The sequence below is a fragment of the Notolepis coatsorum genome, assembly GCF_963971535.1.
Source record: "Notolepis coatsorum genome assembly, chromosome: 18".
Lineage (NCBI taxonomy): Eukaryota > Metazoa > Chordata > Actinopteri > Aulopiformes > Paralepididae > Notolepis > Notolepis coatsorum.
In genome coordinates this window covers 20,461,022-20,483,207 of record NC_140182.1, presented here as the reverse complement: position 1 = coordinate 20,483,207, position 22,186 = coordinate 20,461,022, and the positions used below count along the sequence as shown (strand labels likewise).

The window sequence follows — 22,186 nt, the reverse complement described above, 5'->3', positions numbered from 1 at the left end:
TTAAGAACACAAGTTGACTTGGTAATACTCACATTTTGAGTAAAAAAAATGGCTTTTAACATGTGCAATGTTCAATGAAATAATAGAAAAATGAATAATAAAATGTCACAATGGTGACCTTAATAATGTTTTGCTATAAGGCTCTGCAAATGTTACTGAATGATGTAGCAATGTATTTCCAGCTAAATTGAAATAAACAAATAAAGGGTCTCAATTAAATATGTGTAGTGTCACATGACACAGCACACAGATCAGAACACAGATCAGCACACAGGACACCTCAGAAGAACACAGCTTCATCTAACGAGGCGTCGCAAGGTTTAACTGAGGCTAACATGATGGCACACACACAGTGCACACACAAAGCACACCCTCCTCCTCCTCCTCCTCCTCCTCCAATCTCTCCACCAGATCTCTCTCTCTCTCTCAGCTATAGAGAGAGAGAGAGAGAGAGAGAGAGAGAGAGACATGACGCAAGGTTCAGCACCACACACAGTGGACAGCTCCCCTAGCCCTACACATACGCATGCATAATAATAATATATGCGCGATTGTGCGTAATATGCTCTATTATGCGTAGAGCCCTGCATATGCACGTTCAAGTTAACAAGCAAGCCGATGTATAGGAAAATAAACAGCAGCCTACCTGTCGCGACAGTGAGATCCCTGGCCCTGTTTTGCCTGGCTGAGCTCCGTTATTTGGGGGGTGTAATTAGTCACTTTAAGCTGGACACATGCTGCGGAGTGGTCGGTTGTCAATCGACTCCGGGATGTTTTCTGACATTTCATTGATGCGTCGCTCGACACTTCGAGCTGACACTGGGATATCTTTTATCCTTGCTTTTATTTTCTCTTTATTTGGCAAGCCTTCAAACAAAACATCTGAGGTACAGATAAAAGCCTCCTTAATATACTCGCCATCCGTGAATGGCTTTCCACGTTTTGCAATGCAATGAGCAATGCGAAAGCTTGCTTCAGTTGCGTGGTTTTGAGCGCGCATGAACACTTTGAGGGTGCTGGCTTGCTTCCCATACCTGGCGACGGCACGTTTAATAGATTCTGCCTTATCCGCCTGATCCTTGAAACTTGTTTTATGCTTAGTCTCGAAATGGCGTTTCACAGATGACGTTTGGCAAACTACATTTTCCAAACAGAAAGAACACATAGCACGGTCCTTCTGAAGGTCCACAAACCCGTAATCGTCTGTCCACGAGGGCTGGAATGTCCGAATTTGCTTTGATTTCTTAGCGGGGGTTGCCATCATGACACTGCACAGAATGCAACCTCACTGTGTGTTACCTGGCGCGAGTGAAGGGGAGGCCGGCGGGAGGCCGGCTACAGCGGAGCACATGGGAACAGCTGATTGCTGTCATAATATAGGGATGTGCAGAACAGTCGACTTACAAAAAAGAACCTGTGGGAGGATTTCAACAAGAGATATGCGACAACAGTGCAAAACATTTCACTATAATATTTCAAAGCGAAGTAATAAAAAATAATAATAATAATATATATATTTTTTTTTTTTTTTTTTTTTTTTTTTTTTTAATGTTGCCTATGGAAATGGTCCCGCGTGCCTAAGCAGGCACGCGTGCCTAGGGTTGCCGACCCCTGATCTAAGGCATGGTCTCCTCTCCTATAATTATTTTAGGGGACATTTACAACAAGTTAGTATACAGTAGGTCTTCGAGGTCCCCTAAACATGTCTTACGTTTTTGATGGTTATCTGGTCAGATTATGCATTCTAGCAGTCTCTATACCTTTCTGTTTCAGTCATGTTCTCAATGGACCGTTTCTGTGTCTGTAACAAGCAAGCTGCTTTTATCGTACAAATACAATAATTATCGTTGAACAAAATTCAGATCCAACTTTCAGACTAGACGTTACTGATCAAATATGACTAAGATCCAGCAATAGTATAGCAATCTTGTTAAGAATATTGTCAAACATATTTTAGGTTCAACTTTAGGTAGAAAAGATGAGATTTACATTCAAGCCACCATCTTCTACATGCACATTTTATCAAGATATCTTCACATGCACATGCATTTTATCAAGATATCTTCACACGCATTTTATCAAGATATCTTCTTCACATACACACACATGGCTCATTTCAAGAGGGAGGGTTCTGGTCGCAGCTGAACTGCAGAAAAGTCAGGCATCCAAATATTTAGTTTTTCATTGTGACCGGTGACGCCTAGGCTCATTGAAACTCCACATCTCAAACGCACTATATTACAATACTACAGGCTCTGGAACTTCTTCCCCCAAGACATCAGAGACTCAGTCTTTCAATGTTCCAGTCCCACCTCGAGTCAAGACCCATCGCAACTAGACCCTCCCCATCCATCCTTGTTTGTGTTTTGCCCATCTGTTTGTCTTGCTGCCCCTGTCCCGTAAAGTGACTGAGTTCTAGAAAGCTAAGTGTTATATAATAAATCAAATTTATTATTACAATTATGTGGGGACTCACAACAAGAAGAAGGGTTGTGAGTGCCACCCTGGCTGGGACTGGGAGGTTTATCCAATATAGACCTATGAGTATTTGTGATGTAAATTGGATAAGAATGGACTATTTACATAAAGTAGCACCTTGACAATTGATTTACAGAAAGACCACATCAAAAATGTCGTATCAGTGTAATTTGAACTGGGGGGAAATAAATACCGCTATACTGTCAAAAATAAGAATGAGCCTATAACGTCCTGACCTATACTTTTAAATAAACCAGGCTCTAAGGGAACTGTGATGTGAAATTGAGAGTATTATGTTGAGAGCTCTTAACTTCCAAATGACACAGCCCAGTCATTATTGGCCTTGGCAGGAATGGCCTTGAGTCCAGACTTAGTTGTTGGTGAATACAGGTTACAACTTGCAACTTGCATGATGTTTCAAACCCTTAATGAAACACCATGCTAAATAGGCCAAACAATGTTCTGTCAAATTATGTCCTTGGAAAATGGAAACAATGACTTGTCTTGTCTGAAAGGCCTTACGTTTCATAGTAGGCCAAATTTTACTTTGCTGACCCTAATATAGGGATATTACTTCAGTCATATAATACAGGGCTGTACGCTGCGATGATATCGTCGCGAATTGCCCCTTTAATTGGCCGTTGCGATTGGTAAATATTATCTGGGGGCGGGCTTGCGAGTAGTGCTTTCAAGCCTTGGATTCGCATTTCACTCCTAAATTATCCAAGGCGTGTGATGACGCGATGACGTCACTCACGCGAGCTGAGCAGTGAGCACTCAGCAGGTATGATCAGCGGGAACAATCGACTTCTGAGCACTCACTCTGATAGACTGGCTGACTGTCTGATTTAGCTATGAAGAAAAGTAAAGTTAGTATTGCTTCATATTTTCGACGCGTTGTTCGACCTCCTATAGTGAGCCGAACTGAACTGAACTCAGACACACGGAGAGAGATGTGGCATCTGCTTCTCCTCCAGCCCTCTCGCACCCGTGGCTGTTGTAAACACTGGGACCTCGGTGAGCCTGCCAGCCGGCTAGCTACTGATAGCTATCAACAAATGCTCCAGTAAGTCTAGTAGTGCATGATAGCTTGCGTTAGCTTACTGTTCAAAACGAAACGTCCCATTGACCTGTTCCACCCCACGGCCACGGTACCGACCCCTTTTTGACATTATTATCATATATTAGTATTTTTATGAGTGCTGCAATAATTTAACGTTTTTAAAATCAAACGTTTTCAAGTATTATTATCACTACTATGTCACAAATACATGTAGAATGTAAAACGTTAGGTTGGCAATAGTTTAGCAATAGGTTAAAAGTGAGTTTATATCATTTTAAGTTTTTATTTTTCACTCGCGTTTTTGACGCTGAAGCGTAAATGGAAATGTTGAACCATGGGAATTGTAGTTTTTTTGCGGCCATTTTGAAGAGCGCATCGCCAGCTATCTGCCAGCGTCGGAATTTCTCAAAACTACACTTCCCATGGTCCGCTATGGTCGTTCAAAGTTAGGCATTCTGAATGAATCATATCAATAATTGTTATGATTCGCGATAATAAGCTACAAAAGGTAACGTTTTTGACAAATATTGAAACGCAGTCAGTTTCTCCACACTATTGTAATCATGTAGGAATAATTAGATCTGAAATTAGTTACAAAATGATTACACTGTGGGAGAAATAAAAAAGTACAGTCGATTACATTAAATATCTGTATGTTATTATACATGCCTGGTGATACTATATCCAAATTGAACTCGGCCATTTGAAAGATACTATATGTATATATATATAAATGTGCGAATTGGCTATAATAAGGTAATGTATAAGCATATATTCTATATTCTATAATAATATTTCAAATTGCATTGGTCCGGATGGGAGAATTCAGTACTGTATATACAAAACCTTCAATTTTATCATCTTCCCTTTATTAATTTCCTTAGATCTTTTGTACACATGATCTCAAGAGGGTACTGAATTAGCTCAGTGGCAGTTTTTTAAGTTTGGTCATTATTATCATGGTTTTATTCACTGTCAAAGATGAAAAGAAAAATCATAATTCATATTTTCCTTTGTTTCATCAGAATTTAAGCAAGCCTAGTAATAGACACAATATTTATGACACTGAGAATACATTCATTGAGGTCCATAGATGTTCCTAGATACCAAGAATATGCAAATAGCCCTTGTAGAAGTGGAGCAATATTCCATTTACCATAGGTATACATTTTATGCAGATTTCACCTGGGGTGGAACAGGTTTTAAACTAAATAGTTCAGATAGCTCCGTCCTGATATCAATGTCTTATAACACTGAGTCGATGCGTATTCGAGCTGAGGGCACGCTGAATATAGTCAATAGGGAGCAGCTGCAGCGCCGGAGAATCCTGGCCGTAGCTGGAGGCTACAGTATAGGGCCCAGCTGCAGCTCCGGAGAATCCTGGCCGTAGCTGGAGGCTACTCAGTACACACAGACAGTGGAGCTGGTTGCATATAGCGAGCATTTAGACTTGTTGCGTGGTGGCGATGTCTCGCAGATAATACAACTACAAGTATGATTATATCATATATATATTTTATTAAAAAAAAATTATATAAAAACAATCGATATAAATAATGGTAAAATTGTTATTTAAAGATTTGCCCCTAAAAAATATTTTTTGCCCCTAAATTTCTCATTTAGGGGCAAGTGTGCCCCTAGTGAAAAAGCTTAGCGTACAGCCCTGTAATACAGGCCTTGCATTTGGAAAGAAAATGTCTAATTTCTGTGCAATGAGTGGATGGAACATTGGGAATCTTTTTTACTGTTCCACTGTGACTTGGTTACAAGATCCAGTAATAACCAATTTACTACATTTGTTGATATATTTCACATAAATCAACACTATAGCAACCGTTCTTTTGCACATGGCAACTGCCGTTTCTTCTAACATGGAGGAAAATGGGCAGAGGCATTCTGGTAAGGGCCTCTATTAGGCCTGTTGCAATAAGCAATAAATCAATTTATCGCGCAATAATGAAAATTAATGCAATGATTTTGATGGGCGCAATTAATTGCTATTTGCGTGTTTGTTTTAATGAGGCGGGAACCAGTACCTCTCCGTGTGGGGAGGCGGGCCGCTGGCGTTACTACAGAGTACAGCACGGGAGCTCCTGTGAGCACCATGCGTATGTTGGTCAGTAGCAACGCTACATAGCTTAACTACATTTCTCAGTAGCGTGATGGTAGCGTCGCTCCTTTTGAACCAAGTAGCGTTCTTTGTAGTGTAGCTATTTTTAGACCCAAGTAGTGATCAAGTAGTGAACAAACGCTATACGCTACTGCCCGGAGAAACTGGACTGCTAAATAAAGATTAAAGATCTAGTGTTGATGCTATGACGCTTCCTCCTCATCGTTGATTGCCTGTAGTAGCTGCATCTAACGTTAGTAGCTAACGTTAAAACTAACCTAAAGTTAGTTGTTCACCAACAATCTCAACATTTGTTTTATCATTCGCTCAAAAACACAGAACCGGACGACACAAGTTGTCCGCTCATAGGTTCTGCTAGGATAATAACAACAATACTTCCGGTCGGTGGGTTTCAAAATAAAAGAGCAAAGTCTAAAACACCGGAAAAGACGTTTATTTTGTACAGCGTTTTCCTCCACGAGTACTCAAGTACATCATGTGATCAATCGATCTGTTTTTTTTTGCCCATCCCTAGTTTATCCTGTGCTGAAAAGTCTCCATTCCAATAGAGATAGTATATATTTGTGTTTATTTGATTATTGTTGAACTATATTTTAATCGAGAGTAACTGGTAGTGTAGCTTACTACATTTTCCAAGTAGCTTGCCCATCACATAATCCGCGAGCCACAGTAAACAAACGCGAGCCACAGTTAGGGTGACCAGGTGTCCCGCTTTTGGTTGTATACTGCACAGCCATTTTACCTAATGTCCCACGTCCCGCATATTGAGAGGATGTCCCTCTTTTTGAAGCAAAAAATAAAAACATGGGTCTAAAAGCCCCTTCCTACAGTAAACGTAGCAACCCGCCTCTTGTCCACACACATTGCTCTGCTCGTTTTATCATTGCTCTCACGGAGATAAAACTGGGAACGAGGTTACTCTGCTTCTGACGCTACCTCATATCTGATTGGTTAGGTAGTAATTTAGGATATTTAAAATGTCTTCCAATGTTAAATAAAGGTTTATTGCACTTTGAAATAGAGCTGCCGCGGTATCGGTATTACCGCGGTATCGCTGTTACATCATGCCCACCGCAGCGTTGGGCTGAATACCGGCATCACCGCTGTTTTTTATTATATTATTATTATTATTACGCTCTCGTTGGGCTTGCGGCTCTGCAGATATACCCTACTTCTCTGTCGAGATTCCAAGCGACCCTATTGGGTACCAGAAAAGTCACATGAAACACTGCAGACCACAGATTGGTCAGAAGAGATACGCGAAGTGCTTTTACTTCCTGAATCTCAGCCATGAGCCATTGATCAGAGCTCAGTCACAACACGGCTAATAGTACGTTAGCTCCCACCGGAGACCGGAGTGGATTGCCGTCGCTCCTCAGGGAACGAGGCATAATGATTTTACTGCAACGAAATGTTATAATAAAAGCCCTTCGTTCTATACACTTGTCTGATTGAAAACTTTATTAACAGACCGCAGAATGGGTACAACTCGGCACGCTCTGAGCAAAGAAAGGAACTTAGATATTAATTTAGTAACGCTTGCCTTGCTATGGTCCGGTAAATACGAACGTGTAACTATACTAACGTTAATGCCACAAATCGAATGCCTTTGTAATCATAAGTAGTAACGTTATAATAATAATAAGAAGAAAGGGTCGGGGGGGTAACCGGCGGGCGCGCCGCTACCACTCCTGCCCGCGACACCTAGTGAACGGCGCACGACCAGAGGGGAGACTTCGAATCCGTGTTTCACTTTTAATAACGAATGCGTGCTTGCCGAATCCCAAACAATATTCATGCTGCAAAGTCATCCTCTAAAGATAGACATTTAGACTAGAGGCAGGCTATATGCTATAAAGAGTAGACTACTACTAAAAAAAAAATGCATTCAAATTTTTTTTTTTAATTTTTTGTGTGCGTGCGGTTTCGGTAGGAAATATTTTGCAAATTTGTGCGGTAAGGAAATAATCAATACCGCGGCAGCTCTACTTTGAAACGGTTTCCTTGCATTATTATGCTATTATCATTATATTAGTAAAAAAAAAAAGTTGATTGAAAACTTTTGGGAAATACATTTCTCAAAAAAATTATTTCTCTCAAAACCGCAATAATATCACTTATCGCAATAATTTCTGGGACAATTAATCGCCCAGCAAAATGTGTTATCGTGACAGGCCTAGCCTCTATTCTATATCGGGCCCATGGTGCTACATTTGAGCGTCCGAGTAGGGAGTCAACATTAAGATTGGTGTGAGAAGAACAGTGATGTAATCGGATGTTTGCTACTCCCATGCAGAGCATCCATACAGCCACCTGCTCGACACGCTGACTGAAGGAAGTCTGAAGTTCTTCAATCCACAGAAACTCAACGACCCAAGATATGGTGAGTCCGGCATCGCTGTCCTGAAATAAAGATGTAAACATGCATCACAGTGTGGGTGAGCTGGAAAAACTAATGCAGACACCAATTTGAATAAAAGTTACAAGGGGAATAACTGGCATTTCCCAGGCCAAGTGTGTCTGCAATTTTGAAATTGCAAGGGTACAGCTAAATTAATTACCAGGACTTCATAAAGCATTGTTCACCTTTTTATTTAATTTAATTTAACCAGGCAGTTCAATTAAGAACAAATTCTTATTTACAATTACGGCCTGGCGAGATGACAAAAGGACCCCTTGATTAAGATTTTTTATAAAATAAATAGAAAAAAGATTATCCAGATACGACTATTGGACACAAATGAGGCATATCACAGAGGTAAGGGAATAATTAAAACACAAACGAACAAACAACCACATTAAATTACAAGTAATGCAAGACAGGAAGCAGAACAGACAAATGTAAGTGTCAGTTAAAAGGCTGGGTGACAGTAAATAGTTGCAGTTTACCATGATCTTAAACTAAATGGCTGTATGTTTTTTTTCCTTTTTCGCTTTCCCTCTGTGCAGAAGAGCTGCCTCTCTCCATCAGAGTCCTCCTGGAGGCGGCCATTCGAAAATGTGATGGATTTTACGTGAAAGAGGAAGACGTTGAAAACATCCTAGACTGGCACCGGCAGCAGAATGTCACAGAGGTGCCTTTCCCACCGGCACGCATCCTCCTCCAGGACTTCACGTGAGTTTCACCACCACCACGACTTCTGCACAGCCAAAACACAGCTGCAGTAGGAAACTTCAGAGAAATTAGCAAGCGAGTGACTTTTCAAGCCCATGCACGATTGCACGGTCAACAAAGGTTTTCAACAGACTCCCAGATGCACCAGTAGCTTTAAGCTGAATTAAAAAAAAAAAATCTTTCTCCCAACCTCAGGTCGGCAGGTGGTACTTTTTGTCAAGAAATGTGATGGTGGTCTTAGTTTTCCGATGAACCCCGGGAACACCACTTGGTAGGCCAAAGACAACAGCTCCCTGGGTCAATATCAAATGTTTTTGGCCTGCCAAGTGGTGTTCCCGGGTTCACATCGGAAAACTAAGATCACTGCACATGGTTTGGTTTGACAATCAGAGGCTGGGAAATGTTTTTTTTTTTTTTTTTTTTTTATAATTTTACCTCTGGTATTCTGTGGGAAATCTTTTGTTGTGCATATATGGGCTTGAAAAGTGATTCAGAGCTTGCTCTATTTCAGCTGGGCAGGTAAACTCACTCTTGCTCATTTCTCAAAAATTGCCTACTTCAGCTTTAACCTTTGCTTTTATACAATGCCACAGTGGCTCTCTGTTTACATTTTACAGTAGCTTACAGTAGTTTTACACATGTCCCACTAGCATACAGTGCAAGTAAACAGCAACCCATTGAAATCGGTCCATACTGACTGCTTATCTGATCCATTACTTAAAAATTTCAGACTTGGACCATTACAGTATAAACAATGATATGATAACAATAAAGATGTAAACCATTAGTTGTGGGGTCATCCGACCAAACTGATTGCGGTGTAATACCATTGCTATGGTAACATCTTTTTTAGTCTAAAAGGCATAATATCAAGTTGCTTTGACTTCTGGCATGTTATATGTGCCTGTTGGTATTGGATTTTAGTATTTGAGTTGCGGTTCTAAAATATGTTGTTTTGTTTTTAAAGTGGAATGCCACCCATTTTAAGAATTGCCATATGTTCTTCCTTTGCCCCAGGACAGTTCAGTCAGTATTTGTGAACACACAGCACTCTCTCCTAAAGCTAGATATCAAAGAGAGAACTTTATTAAGCCATACAATTTTAGTTTGAGTTTTTACACCCAAATTAAGTTTATATTTTAGAATTTCTGCAAGCTCTGAACCAGAATTAAAACCTCATTTGGGTGTTAAGAGTTCACACAAACATGTTATGGCTTCATAAATTGAGCTCTTGCACCCAAATGAGGCTCAGACCGTCTAGCAATGCTAGAATACCGTAATTCCTCTAATAGTAACCGGGTCTCAAATACAAGCCGGGTCTCTATTAATGGCTGGGTGCGCTCTTGAGCTAAGCAATTATAAGCCGGCCTCCTAATACAAGCCGGGTTACTAATATACTGAGCTGCATACTGAGCTAGTTACTTGATTTCACTTTGAAAACGTTGAAATGACCAGTGACCACCTGTAATTGCACTGTTTACTATTTCATACAGTACTTCTTGGTTTCAATAAATGAACCCAGTACATTTGACTGGGTTCAAACTGACACAAAATGTTGATTTATTCATTATGATCCGTTTGAAAATTTGAAATATAGGCCTCCCTCTTATACAGGCCTCCTCCTAATACAAGCCTGGTACCCGCTACAGTTGAAACAAATACAAGCCGGGGTTACTATTAGAGGAATTACGGTATAATGCTCATTTGGGTGTAAGAGCAGCACCAGATGTTACATCCTAGTGACATTGGGTGGGTGCTCTCTCTTGTTTGTTGTCACTTGTCTGAACTGTCCTGGGGCACAGGGAGAACATATGTGAATTCTGAAAAAACGTGTCTTTCCCCTTTTATGAGATAACATCTTTAGCTTGTACTGTGTATACTGTTATATGCAGTTTTCTGGTATATATTTATTGGTTCTCTCATACAGGGGCATTCCTGCCATGGTGGACCTGGCAGCCATGAGGGACGCGGTGGCCAAACATGGCGTGGACCCCGGCCTGATTAACCCCCTGTGTCCCACAGACCTCATCGTAGACCACTCACTACAGATCGACTTCAGTAAATGGTGTGTTTTTATCTTAAAGGGGACATATTTGTGTCCTTTTCAACAAGTTAACATAGGTCTATACACCTCTGTGTCAGTCCTGTTCTCAATGGGCTGTTTCTGTGCCTGTAACAAGCGAGCTGCTTTTATCGTACAAATACGATAACTATCGTACATCTAGCAGGGTTGCACGAGCCTGTACCGTCAAAATGAAATTCAGATCCAACTTTCAGACTAGATGTTGCAGTTAAAATATGATTCAAGGTGCATCAATGGCGAGCAGCCATCTTGTATGTGCACATTTTATCAAGATATTTGCATACGCACATTATTAACGACAGCAATTGTGGCTGCAATTCTGAATGGCTCGTTTCAAGTTAGCCTGTTGTCATTTAACAGAATTCCGTGGCACAATATCATAATCTTTTCACAATATGATCCCATACCTTATCGGACAGATGTTCCATTTTTGTAGGCTATGCGTATGTTATGTGAGCCGTTATGATGAACTGAGAGCACGGCAGTAGAAAAAAAAACACCGCGTTGACCTGTTGTTTTCCTCGCGGGTTGTCGTGTTCTGTCCACCCAGTGCCATACAGAACGCTCCCAACCCGGGCGGAGGGGACGGCCAGCCCCAGGGGTCTCCTCGTGCCACGCCGGCCAGATGGGCACCCAGGGGAGGCTCTCAGTGTGGCAGCCAGCGGGCCTCCTGCAGTAAGGCTGGCTGTAGTGACCCCCCAGCCTCCCCCGGGGGACCGGTCCAACAGATCGAGAACACGCCTCTCCTCTGTCCCTTCCACCTGCAGCCTGTCTCGGAGTGAGTTCAGCACGGCCCGCCACTGTACCAGCACAGCACTTTATTCTGTTAGATTGAGTGTGTTGACACGTAGCCTACAATAAAGTTGTCATGTTGGGGAGGGAAATTCCCGGAAAATGATATTTCTGAATGAAATGTGCGGTAGATAATAAATGACGAGATAAAATATGAAATGAAATGGTCTGATCTGCTCGACAGTATACTCCCATCTATAATGATAACACAGTGCCCTGCCCGTATGTAATGTATAACATATATTTCTTTGTCTGTAGACCCGAAACGGCGCTGAAGAATCAGGAGATGGAGCTAATCAGAAACAAAGAGAGGCTACGGTTCTTCAAGGTACGGCATCGGACCCTATTCACTGGGAGGGATTCAAGAGAATCACACTTAATTAGACAAATACGTTGAATCTACAGGAACAACCCACACATTTCCCATTATGACAAATCAACGTTGCACAGTGAAAATGCAGTTGTGTGTGTGTGTGGGGTTATGAATTAGAGATTTGGGCCTTTTCAATAGGCAGGGAAAACCTTGAATGTAACGGCTATTGCCAACTTCCTGTCCCTTCAACCAGTGGTGTTCCAAAGCGTTCAAGAACGTGAACGTGGTGCCCCCAGATGTGGGCGCGGTCCACCAGCTGAACCTGGAGTACCTGTCCAGAGTGATTCAGGTGGACGATGGCTTGGTCTACCCGGACAGCGTGGTGGGCACCGACTCGCACACCACCATGGTCAACGGCCTGGGCATCCTCGGCTGGGGTAAATCACATTTCATCACTGTGAAATAACCTGTAAATAAGGGCTGGGCACTAGGGATGTGTCGACACGGGTATCCCATATTTTTATTTATTTATTGATAGACTATGTGCATTTACATTAATCATTGTTACATGAAAATATGTTTGCACCAGATTTAGCAGAAGCTAATTTCCATCTGTAGTCTTATCGGTCCGCTACCAGGCTAAAATAGGGTTTGGGAGACTATCCCCAATATTAAAATCTGATGCAAAGAGACGGCTCTAACACAGAAACTAGTTAATTTGCTGCATTTGTATCGCATAGAAACATGTTCGATCTCGCTAATGGGGCGACAGTGGCTCGGGAGGTAGAGCAGTCGTCTTGTAATCCGGAGGTTCCTGGTTCGATGCCGGCTCCTCCCGGGCAGCGTGTCGAAGTGTCCTTGAGCAAGACACTTCACGAAAACGAAAGATTTATATTCTCCTTTTGGTTCATTACAATTTACTTAAGCATAGTAACAGTATAGTAACAGTATCTGTATTATCTGCTTAAGTTTGTATAATCGCATGTTAATCCATCTGATCACCATGTTGGACTACAGGGTGATGGGAAGTGTGATCTTTTGGGAATATGAGGTAGTGAGAAATCCTACTTTACTATTCTCTGTTTAACTTGAAACAACAGGAATCATAATATAAAATAAAACCATCAATACAAAATATGGGATGGAATAATGGGAAATGTGATGTTATTTTGTGGTGTTGCCAATTCCATTGGATGTACATTGTCATCCTGTGCCAGGTGTCGGGGGCATCGAGTCGGAGGCGGTGATGTTGGGCCAGCCTGTCTCCCTGACCCTTCCTCAGGTGGTAGGCTGCAAACTGGTGGGTTCCATCAGCACCCTCTCTACCTCCATAGACATCGTCCTGGGCATCACCAAGGTACAGCCCCCTGCCTCCCCCTCTTGTTATCATTCATTTAGATGACAGAAGTGTGTAAACGATATCATAATTTCTTCACAATATGATAAACGATAATATTGACTTATCGCTCCAAACTGCATTACCAAAGTAATATTCTATATCGGTGTATTTCTACATTTACTTAACTGAAGTACAGGATTTGACTACTTTCTCCACCACTGCATATAAAACCCAGAACCATCTATACCCTGATGAAGGCCCTATGTAGGCCGAAACATGTTGGTTTCTTTTATTAAATGATCTAAATAATGTGAGCCATTTAATAAAGGCTTTTTAAAATTTGTAGAGCTGCCTTGGACTTCAACTTATTTTTTTAAAACCCAGAACCTCTTCGATTCTCTTTTCTTCTCCCAGCACCTGCGGCAGGCGGCGATCGCTGGGAAGTTTGTGGAGTTCTTCGGACCTGGTGTGGCTCAGCTCTCGGCCCCGGACCGCACCACCATCGCCAACATGAGCCCAGAGTACCAGGCCACCGTCAGCTTCTTCCCCATCGACCACATCACACTGAATCACTTTAGACAGACGAGTGAGTCACGTCGTAAACCGACACATATACAGCTACCACAGCGATACAGAGTTGATACGGAGTACTGATGCCATCCATTCTCTTTTTTTACTGAACGATAGTCTGACACCATAGATTCGTATTCCGTGTCACTGGACAGACATTTTTATATTATACGGTATGTTAACTTTTTTATATTAGAGATATCTAACATCCTATGTGTGAGAGTCACTTTTTTCTTTCTTGCTCCACTTTTTCTTCTTATTTTCTATTTTTCTCCCATCCCAATTTCGTATTATCCAATTCTTCCCTCCCCTGTCTTGAACGTTGCTAGACTATGCCTCCCACTGGTCGGCTGTAGTGAGGATAGAAGCCTTGCATCACGTGTCCCCTCCGGTACACGAGGAGGCAGCCTGTTGCATCTTTTCACCACAGCAGCTCGAACTCTCAGTGGCGAGGAGTAACGCGTGGGAGGCTCACGCTGCCCCCGCTACTTCCTGTTTCGAACCGACCTGTAGGAGTCGCTGTCCATAATGTCCAATCCCCACCCACCGGCTTTCCCACCCTCTAACACTGCCAATTGTTTTAGTATGACGACCGGCCAAGCCGGTAGCACCGCCGAGAGCTGGGCTCGATACCAGCTTATCCTGCGTTAGTGGCGAGCGCCTTGCCCACTGCGCCACTCAGCCGCCTTGAGAGAGTCACTTTTGATTTGATTTCTGACATGTTACAAATGGCTCTTGGAATCGGATATCATTATAGGGGAAATTATCTTGACATGGATTCAGCATTTTTAATAAGATGCTGTAATATGTGAAATATCAAATATACAACAGATGACATTATGACATGCAAACAAGACAAAAATATTTAGGGCTGCCTCTTCTCAGTCTATGTATCAATAAAACTATTTGGACTCAGTTGGCTCTCACTATCAGTTAGTTATTCACTGGTAAATGATAAATCACTTGACCTTCAGTCAACCTCTAGGATTGATAATTAACCTCTTAAGCCCGAGCGATCCGGTACGAGATTGATATCGCACCATAAATCCATCTCTACAGAATGTATGAATTAATGTTGCGGTTTTTTTCTTCAAATGTAGCCAAGAGTAAAGACCCTAACCCTGTCAAAACAGCAGTCAACGTTTATATTTTCAGCACTGTTTGTTTACCAATGATACCAAGTGTTATTAGAAATCTCAGCGCATCGAGTCGGAAAAAGGCGCTTATTGACGCGAAGACTTGGCGCAACCTAACTTGAGTGTAGTAGTAGTTTATTCAGTCATCATCTCACACAATACAATATACACCATCATTTAACAATATTTGATTTTACAGTGACTGAAAAGGTACAGACTGAAGCATATATGCTTATATATGCCTGTCCTATATTCTTAACAAAAATTACAAAAATGAAGACTCAAACAGTATTCTAAAAGAAAATAGCAAAAAAAAACTATTATTCACCCTTGTAGTTTTCAAAAATAGTTTTACAAACCATTTTCTTAAAAACCAAAAGCGAATTACTCGTTCTGTATATCAGCATTGTTCCTCTTTTGAGAGAAGAGACCCAGGGCTTTCGGGCTTTTGAATTTCAAATACCGCAACTACACTTCCCAGCTCACGCCAGCCCCTGTCACTCATCTGACTTCTAGTGAAGCTTTTTTCTTTTCCTTTTTTTTTAAGGATCATATCTCACGGGGTGGAACAAACCTGAACGTTATTGCCATAAAATAGAACAGTTAGTTTCTCTACCTTTCTGTGAACATCTAGCCAAAAACGGTGTTGCAATCTGATGAAAAATGGTGGAGAAATGTACATTGTTAAAAAACGAACTGTACTTAGTTACAGTAGATTTCATTCACGGTTTTTGCTGCCCTGTCAGGGGCGCCTGGTGATACTAAATCCAGATTGAACTCTGCCATTGGAAAGGGGAGATTTAGCCTGATCCATAGATGTGTGACTTGGCCATAATATTCTATACCGGTAATTATATTTCAAATTGTGTCTGGATGGCAGAATTCAGTACTGTATCTACAAAACCTCCTGTTAATAATCTGCCCTTTATTAATTTGCTTAGATCTTGTGTACACGTGATCTCAAGAAGGTGCTGAATGAGCTCAATTTGTCATGTCTGGTCAAGTTTAGCATGGTGTTATTCACCGTCAAAGATGAGGAGAAAAAAAAAGAATTATATTCTCCTTTTTTAGTTCATTACAATTTACTCAAGCCTAGTAACAGACACAATATTTCTGACATTGGGAATACAATCCCTGAGATCCATAGATGTCCCTAGAATGTGCAAGATCAACCTTGTAGAAGTTGAGCAATCTTCCATTTACTTAGGTATGTATTTTTAGGTGAATTTTCTGAAAATATGGCTAGGGCATAAGAAGTTGAATTAAAAAAAAATATGGGATTTGGAACATCATTAGAATGTTAATTCACTGAAAGGACACTGGTTACTTTTGTGTCCCACAAATATAAATACAATTTCATTTTTACTTTCCAGACTTTAGCCAGGAGAAACTTGAAATGCTGGAGGCTTACATGAAGGCTGTGAAGCTGTTCAGAAGTTACGAGGACGCCTCGGAAGATCCCAAATATTCTGAGGTATTGTTAACCTTATATTTTTGTCTCTTATTTTGTATCTTGTTTTATCAAGTGGGCTAGTATCAATAGAGCGAGATTCTGGCCTCAAAGTGAAAGTGGCTGGTGAGCCTCTGCCGGATAGAAACTGAATAAATTTAAGCCATATTCACAGAGTCTGCTTTAGTCTTAGGCCCCGTTTAGACGGAAACGCTAGCAGGTGAATCCGCAAAAATATTTTTTCGGATGTGCCTTTCGTTTATACGGAAACAGCGTTTTTACGGGGTGAAACCGCAAAAAAGTGAGACTACCTTCCAGGGTGGAATTCCTAGAAACGCAAAAGCTTTGCGTTCTCGTCTAAACTGTAAAACCGTATAAATCTGTTAAAACGATGACGAAAGGGTTGTCACGGCTCTGGTCGCGCGTACTGCTTACGTCACAGGTAGCAGGTATGCGCCAGTAGCCGAGACGTAAACAAAGCAAGTATGTCTGACTATTATCAACGGAGATCACCTGAAGGCTACATTGGCAGTACTTTTAACCCTTTCACTGCCACACGACAGAAGGTTAACCCTTTACTATCACACAACCGGCTGTCGTGTGGCAGTGAAAGGGTTAAATACACAAGAATCTGTCCCGCGGCGTGAGTGGACCCACTGTCTGTGAGTGACTCTGCTTTGGTCGAATCACATTCCCCATCCACAGTCTGCGAATCAGAGGCAGAGTAGGGCGGGTCTTCACAGCACGTCATGTGACATATGCGCCAATCGTGTGACAGCGGGGCTACGTCGTTACAGCGTCGTCTGCACGGAGAATTCCACCCCAAAACGCTTGTCTAAACGTAAAATTAAAAGTGAAACCGCAAGATGACTTTTGCGGTTTCTGTTCACAAAACGCTCGTCTAAACGGGGCCTTAGTTAGCCCCATCAAGACAATTGTGTTGCTATTGAAGCATTGTGATTGATGCTTAAACAATAATCTCCACACAGCAATCTCTTACTGTATGTGAGGAGGAAATGCTAACTCAATCTCAGCATAGGTCTGCCCTGTGCTCCTTTCTTGTAAGGATTTTGTACAATCCTTACAAAAGTCAAAAAATGTATGCTCTGACAGTTCTAGTGCAGCTATGATTAATTTACCATTATAATAATAACTATTTGTAAAGCACCTTTCATACAGGGGATTGCAGTTCAAAGTGCTTTACATCAGTAAGAAATGAGACCTAAAATCTGTGTAAAACAAGCAGCAAGAGCAAAGCATAAAGTGGGATAAAATAATGCAGATATATTAATCAAATCATATCAGAACCTCACGTTCCAATAGGCTTCTTGAATTTCTGTAATCTGTTACAAAACATGATAAAGGTCATCATAGTATGCACCCAGCGGATAGTGGGGCGTAGAAATAAAAGTAAAAATAGGTCAAATAATAGCAAGGGTAAAATGAGCAGGCATATAAAATCAGTTTTTCACATTAGGATCTAACATCCCAACAGGCCACTTTGTTTATGGTTTGATTTAGGGCTGGGCGATATGGCCTAAATATGATATCATGATATTTTCTGACCTTTTGACGATACACGATACACATCACGATGTTTTTCTTTTTTTCCCCAAACAATTCATTATGAGGCTTACCAAGACAGTATTTGAGTTTGCAAGCTAACATTAAAGACAAAATAAAATACCTATGCATTTAGCATTTTTATATTACATTTAGATGATTGGATTATTAGATTATATATTGCATATATTTAGCAATGAGATATTATATGATTTAGATATGAAATATGATGAATTGAAAATGGGGGACCCTGATGTAAACAAGACGAAAGTCTTTCTCTGGTCTGCATCCCCTTAACAATTGTATGTATTGAGCTGTACTGTACCCATTCTGCAATATGTTAATAAGGTTTTAAATCAATCAATCAATCAATCAATCAATCAATCAATCAATAGCATTTTTATGAAACTACTGTATATTTGTATGTCTCTAAATGTTTTGATGAATTGAAAAAGGAGGACCCTTATGTAAAAAAGCCGAAAGTCTTTGTCTGGTCTTCATCCTCCAGTCCACTGTACTGTATTGTACCCATTCTGCAATCTGTTAATAAAGTTTTCATTCATTCATTCGGACAGCAAACAAAATAATTTTGATTGACAGTCGAGTCTGCCAATTACGTCACACCGCTTGCACCCGACCTGCTGTTCTTAGCACCAATCGGCAAGCGTGTTGTGAAGTTGTTTACTTCCAGGGTCCTCCATTGATTTTGACGAGTGCTCACAACATAGCTACTAACGTTAGCTCCCCGCGGCCGACGACTAGATTACCAGCGCTCCGCCGGATGACTAAACGAGGCATAATGATTTTACTGCAACGAATGTTATAATAAAAGCCTTGCCATACATCTGTCTGATTGAAAACTTTATTAACAGACCGCAGTAGTAACTTTGATGCAGTAGTGTGTGTGTGTGGGGGCAGCGTTGTTTGAACGACACAATCCTCTTGGTCAAAACATCACGATATCCACGATACGTTTAAAAAGTGTATCGTTAATGAACTGTACCCGATATTTATATAATATCGTCATATCACCCAGCCCTAGTTTGATTCAGTTTTAGTAGAATAGAAAAGACATGAATGATGAAATGAGCACTAAGTGCAGACATACTATAAAATCGCAGTTTTTTACAGTGCAATAAAATAGTTATGGATTATTGTAACAGTTCAAAGTCGTCTTTACCTTCTGTTTGGTATCCAGTCCACAGTTTAAAACCTGACAGTCTTCCCTCTTGTTTGATACCCACTTTGACCCTTCGAACCTCCCACTCAGGGCAAACCTCCCTCTCAGAGCGCAGTTCTTGGCCTGGGTCTTAGAGTTTTAAAGCCTGACAGTCTTTCTTGCTTGATACCCACACAGTTTATTACCTGACAGTTTTGAACCTGTAATAAAAAGCAATAGACAGAGTAAAATAGTGCAGTGCAATAAAATAGTAGAATAGAATAGACAGTAAAATTATGAATAATAAAATAAAGTAATAAGAGAATAAAATGGGGAATAGAAATTATAATAAAAGACACAAGACTTGGTCTGTAAAGCCTTTCACATTTCCTGCTCACGGTCCCAAAACGTCCCGCCTATCTGTGGGAAAACAGTAATTGACTAGTACGGATGTCCAGCCTTTGATATATAAAATAAAAGAGAATAAAAACATAAAAGGGAATAAAACAGAGAAATAGTGCAATGTCAAGGCAGCTGGGTGGCGCAGCGGACATTGCGCTCGTCACCAACGCAAGATACACCGGGTTCGACTCCGGCTTGGGCCAGCCGTCATACTAACTCAATTGGCAGAGTTAGCGGGTGGAAGTCGATGGGTGGTAATCTGGACGTTGTGGACAGTGACTCCTACAGGTTGGTTGGGGACGCCTGCACAGCAGAGACAGGAAATGGCGGGGGTAGTGTGAGCTTCCCACACGTTACACCTCGCCAATGAGAGTCCGCGCTGGCAGGCTGCCTCCTCGTGTACCGGAGGACACGTGATGCAAGGCTTCTATCCTCCCTACAACCGGCCAGTGGGGGGCATATGCGAGCAACGTTCAAGATAGGGGAGGGGAGAATTGGCACAGTGGAATTGGGATGGGAGAAAAATAGAAAAAGTGGATAAAAAAAAAAAAGTGCAATGTCAACCACAGAGAAATAGTGCAGTATAATAGTGTAAAGTCAGTCAAATGCTTTGGTAAAGAGATGAGCCTTTTAAAAATGTCTAACGTATTGACTTCCCTAATATTGTTGGGTAACGTGTTCCACAGTTTTGAGGTGTAGTTTACAAAGGCTGCATCACTGATCTTCTTATGACTCTTTCTCGTGACCTCTAATAGACCTGCATCTGATGATCGCAGTGTTCTGGCGGGTGTGTAGTTTATTATATTAGTTAATTGCAGATTCATACAGATAATTACTTGTCATTCACATTTCACAAGTATATATTCATGTGAGCTTCCCAGAACTTTTATTGTGAAAATGTCTTCCTAGTAAATTTTGGTGGTGGTATCAATTTAGGGTAATATTTTCATCTAGTGAGAATTAACATTTCGATTTCCTTGTTACATTTATTTTGCTTTGTTGCCATTTGTAATTTTCAAAAAAAGATTAAAAGAAAACTTACCGGTAATGATTGTCCAGGTGATCGAGATCAACCTGAGCTCCATCGTGCCCCATGTGAGTGGCCCCAAAAGGCCCCAGGACCGGGTGGCCATCAGCAGCATGAAGGAAGACTTCCAGAGCTGCCTGAATGATAAGGTAACCTGGAACACAAACATTTAAATCCACATTGACTTTTCTTGCGCATCTGCCAGGCATTTTCTCTTTTTCCACTGATCAGTCAGGACAGCCTAAACCCAATTTTTCCATCGTTGACTAAAAACACACTTCTTCAATCAATATCTGAATTGACATTGGGGGGGGGGGGGGGGGGAGTATTACCTATTATGCTAATATGCACTCAAGTCTGTAGCACTCAAGTTCAACACTGTTTGACAAACAATGTTACTTACCCTTAGCTGCCAGAGTTGTACCCTTCCTGGTTCATGCTGACTTGTACAGAACCTGTAAGTTGCTTTGGATAAAAGAATCAGCTAAATGTAGAATGTAAATGTGATTACAATCTAATCTCTCCTGTGACAAAATGGCATCCAATGTAATAAAAAAAAGTCAACCAACGAACTCGATTCTTGTACCGGATCTCCTCTCTGGTAAACAAGAATACCCTGAAGACTCTGGCAGGAGCACTCATTCAGGGGTACTACGACTATGCTTGCACCTCATGGTACCAAAGCACCTCAAAGGCGCTAAAAACAAAATTACAAACATCTCAAAACAAACTGGTCAGACTACTGCTTGACCTTACTCCTAGAACCCACCTCACCCCTGCCCACTTTGACAACCTAGGATGGCTTAGAGTAGACGACAGAGTACAGCAACTTGCAATGGGCCTGGTCTACAAGATACACTACACGACCAAGGTACCCATGTACATGTCAAAATACTTCCCAAAGGTCAGTGAATACCACGATCACAACACCAGAGGGAGCTCCACAAATCATGTTAAACCCAGATTCGGCTCAAATAAGGGACTAAACACGTTTCGCAATTATGCCACATCAATGTGGAACGCCCTACCCAAAGCTGTAAAGGAATGTGGATCACTAACCAATTTCAAAACCTCTCAAGGGACGCCTACGGGAGACTGCAATTCAACACTGGCCCCTGTAAATATCCTAACCCAACCCCCTCCAATGTACAGTAATTTACCTAGTATGGTTCTGTCAATAGTCCAATGTACAATTTTGTTTGTTTGTACAGTGTCCCCCCCCCCCCCCCCCCCTCAATGTACAGTTTTGCTTGTTTATACAGTGTGCCCCCCCCCCAACCACCTCCAATGTAAATTACCCAGTATGGTTGTCAATATCCCAATGTACCCAACCCCCCCCACCCAACCTCCTCCAATGTACAGTTTCTACGTCAAATGTATATACCGTACTTTTCGCACTATAAGCCGCACCTGAATATAAGCCGCAGCAGCTAAATTGAATGATGTGTACATATATAAGCCGCACTGGACTATAAGCCGCAGGTGTTTTATTGTTTAATTACCATATGTAATTAGCATTGGGACACAATACTGTCGGACAAATAACAAGAATTAACTCATTTACA

The 22,186-nt window shown here is 41.3% G+C and overlaps 1 protein-coding gene across 1 annotated transcript in view; it reads left to right on the top strand.

Annotated features, from left to right (window-relative positions):
- ireb2 (iron-responsive element binding protein 2) overlaps nucleotides 1–22,186 on the top strand; it is a 58,677-nt gene that overhangs the window by 4,272 nt on the left and 32,219 nt on the right. Inside the window, exons 2-11 of the mRNA XM_084334693.1 lie at nucleotides 7,969–8,055; nucleotides 8,622–8,787; nucleotides 10,715–10,852; nucleotides 11,421–11,648; nucleotides 11,921–11,990; nucleotides 12,229–12,412; nucleotides 13,193–13,332; nucleotides 13,729–13,900; nucleotides 16,394–16,494; nucleotides 20,654–20,770. Coding sequence (XP_084190819.1) covers nucleotides 7,969–8,055; nucleotides 8,622–8,787; nucleotides 10,715–10,852; nucleotides 11,421–11,648; nucleotides 11,921–11,990; nucleotides 12,229–12,412; nucleotides 13,193–13,332; nucleotides 13,729–13,900; nucleotides 16,394–16,494; nucleotides 20,654–20,770 — 1,403 coding nt within the window. The remainder of the gene's footprint in view (nucleotides 1–7,968; nucleotides 8,056–8,621; nucleotides 8,788–10,714; nucleotides 10,853–11,420; nucleotides 11,649–11,920; nucleotides 11,991–12,228; nucleotides 12,413–13,192; nucleotides 13,333–13,728; nucleotides 13,901–16,393; nucleotides 16,495–20,653; nucleotides 20,771–22,186) is intronic.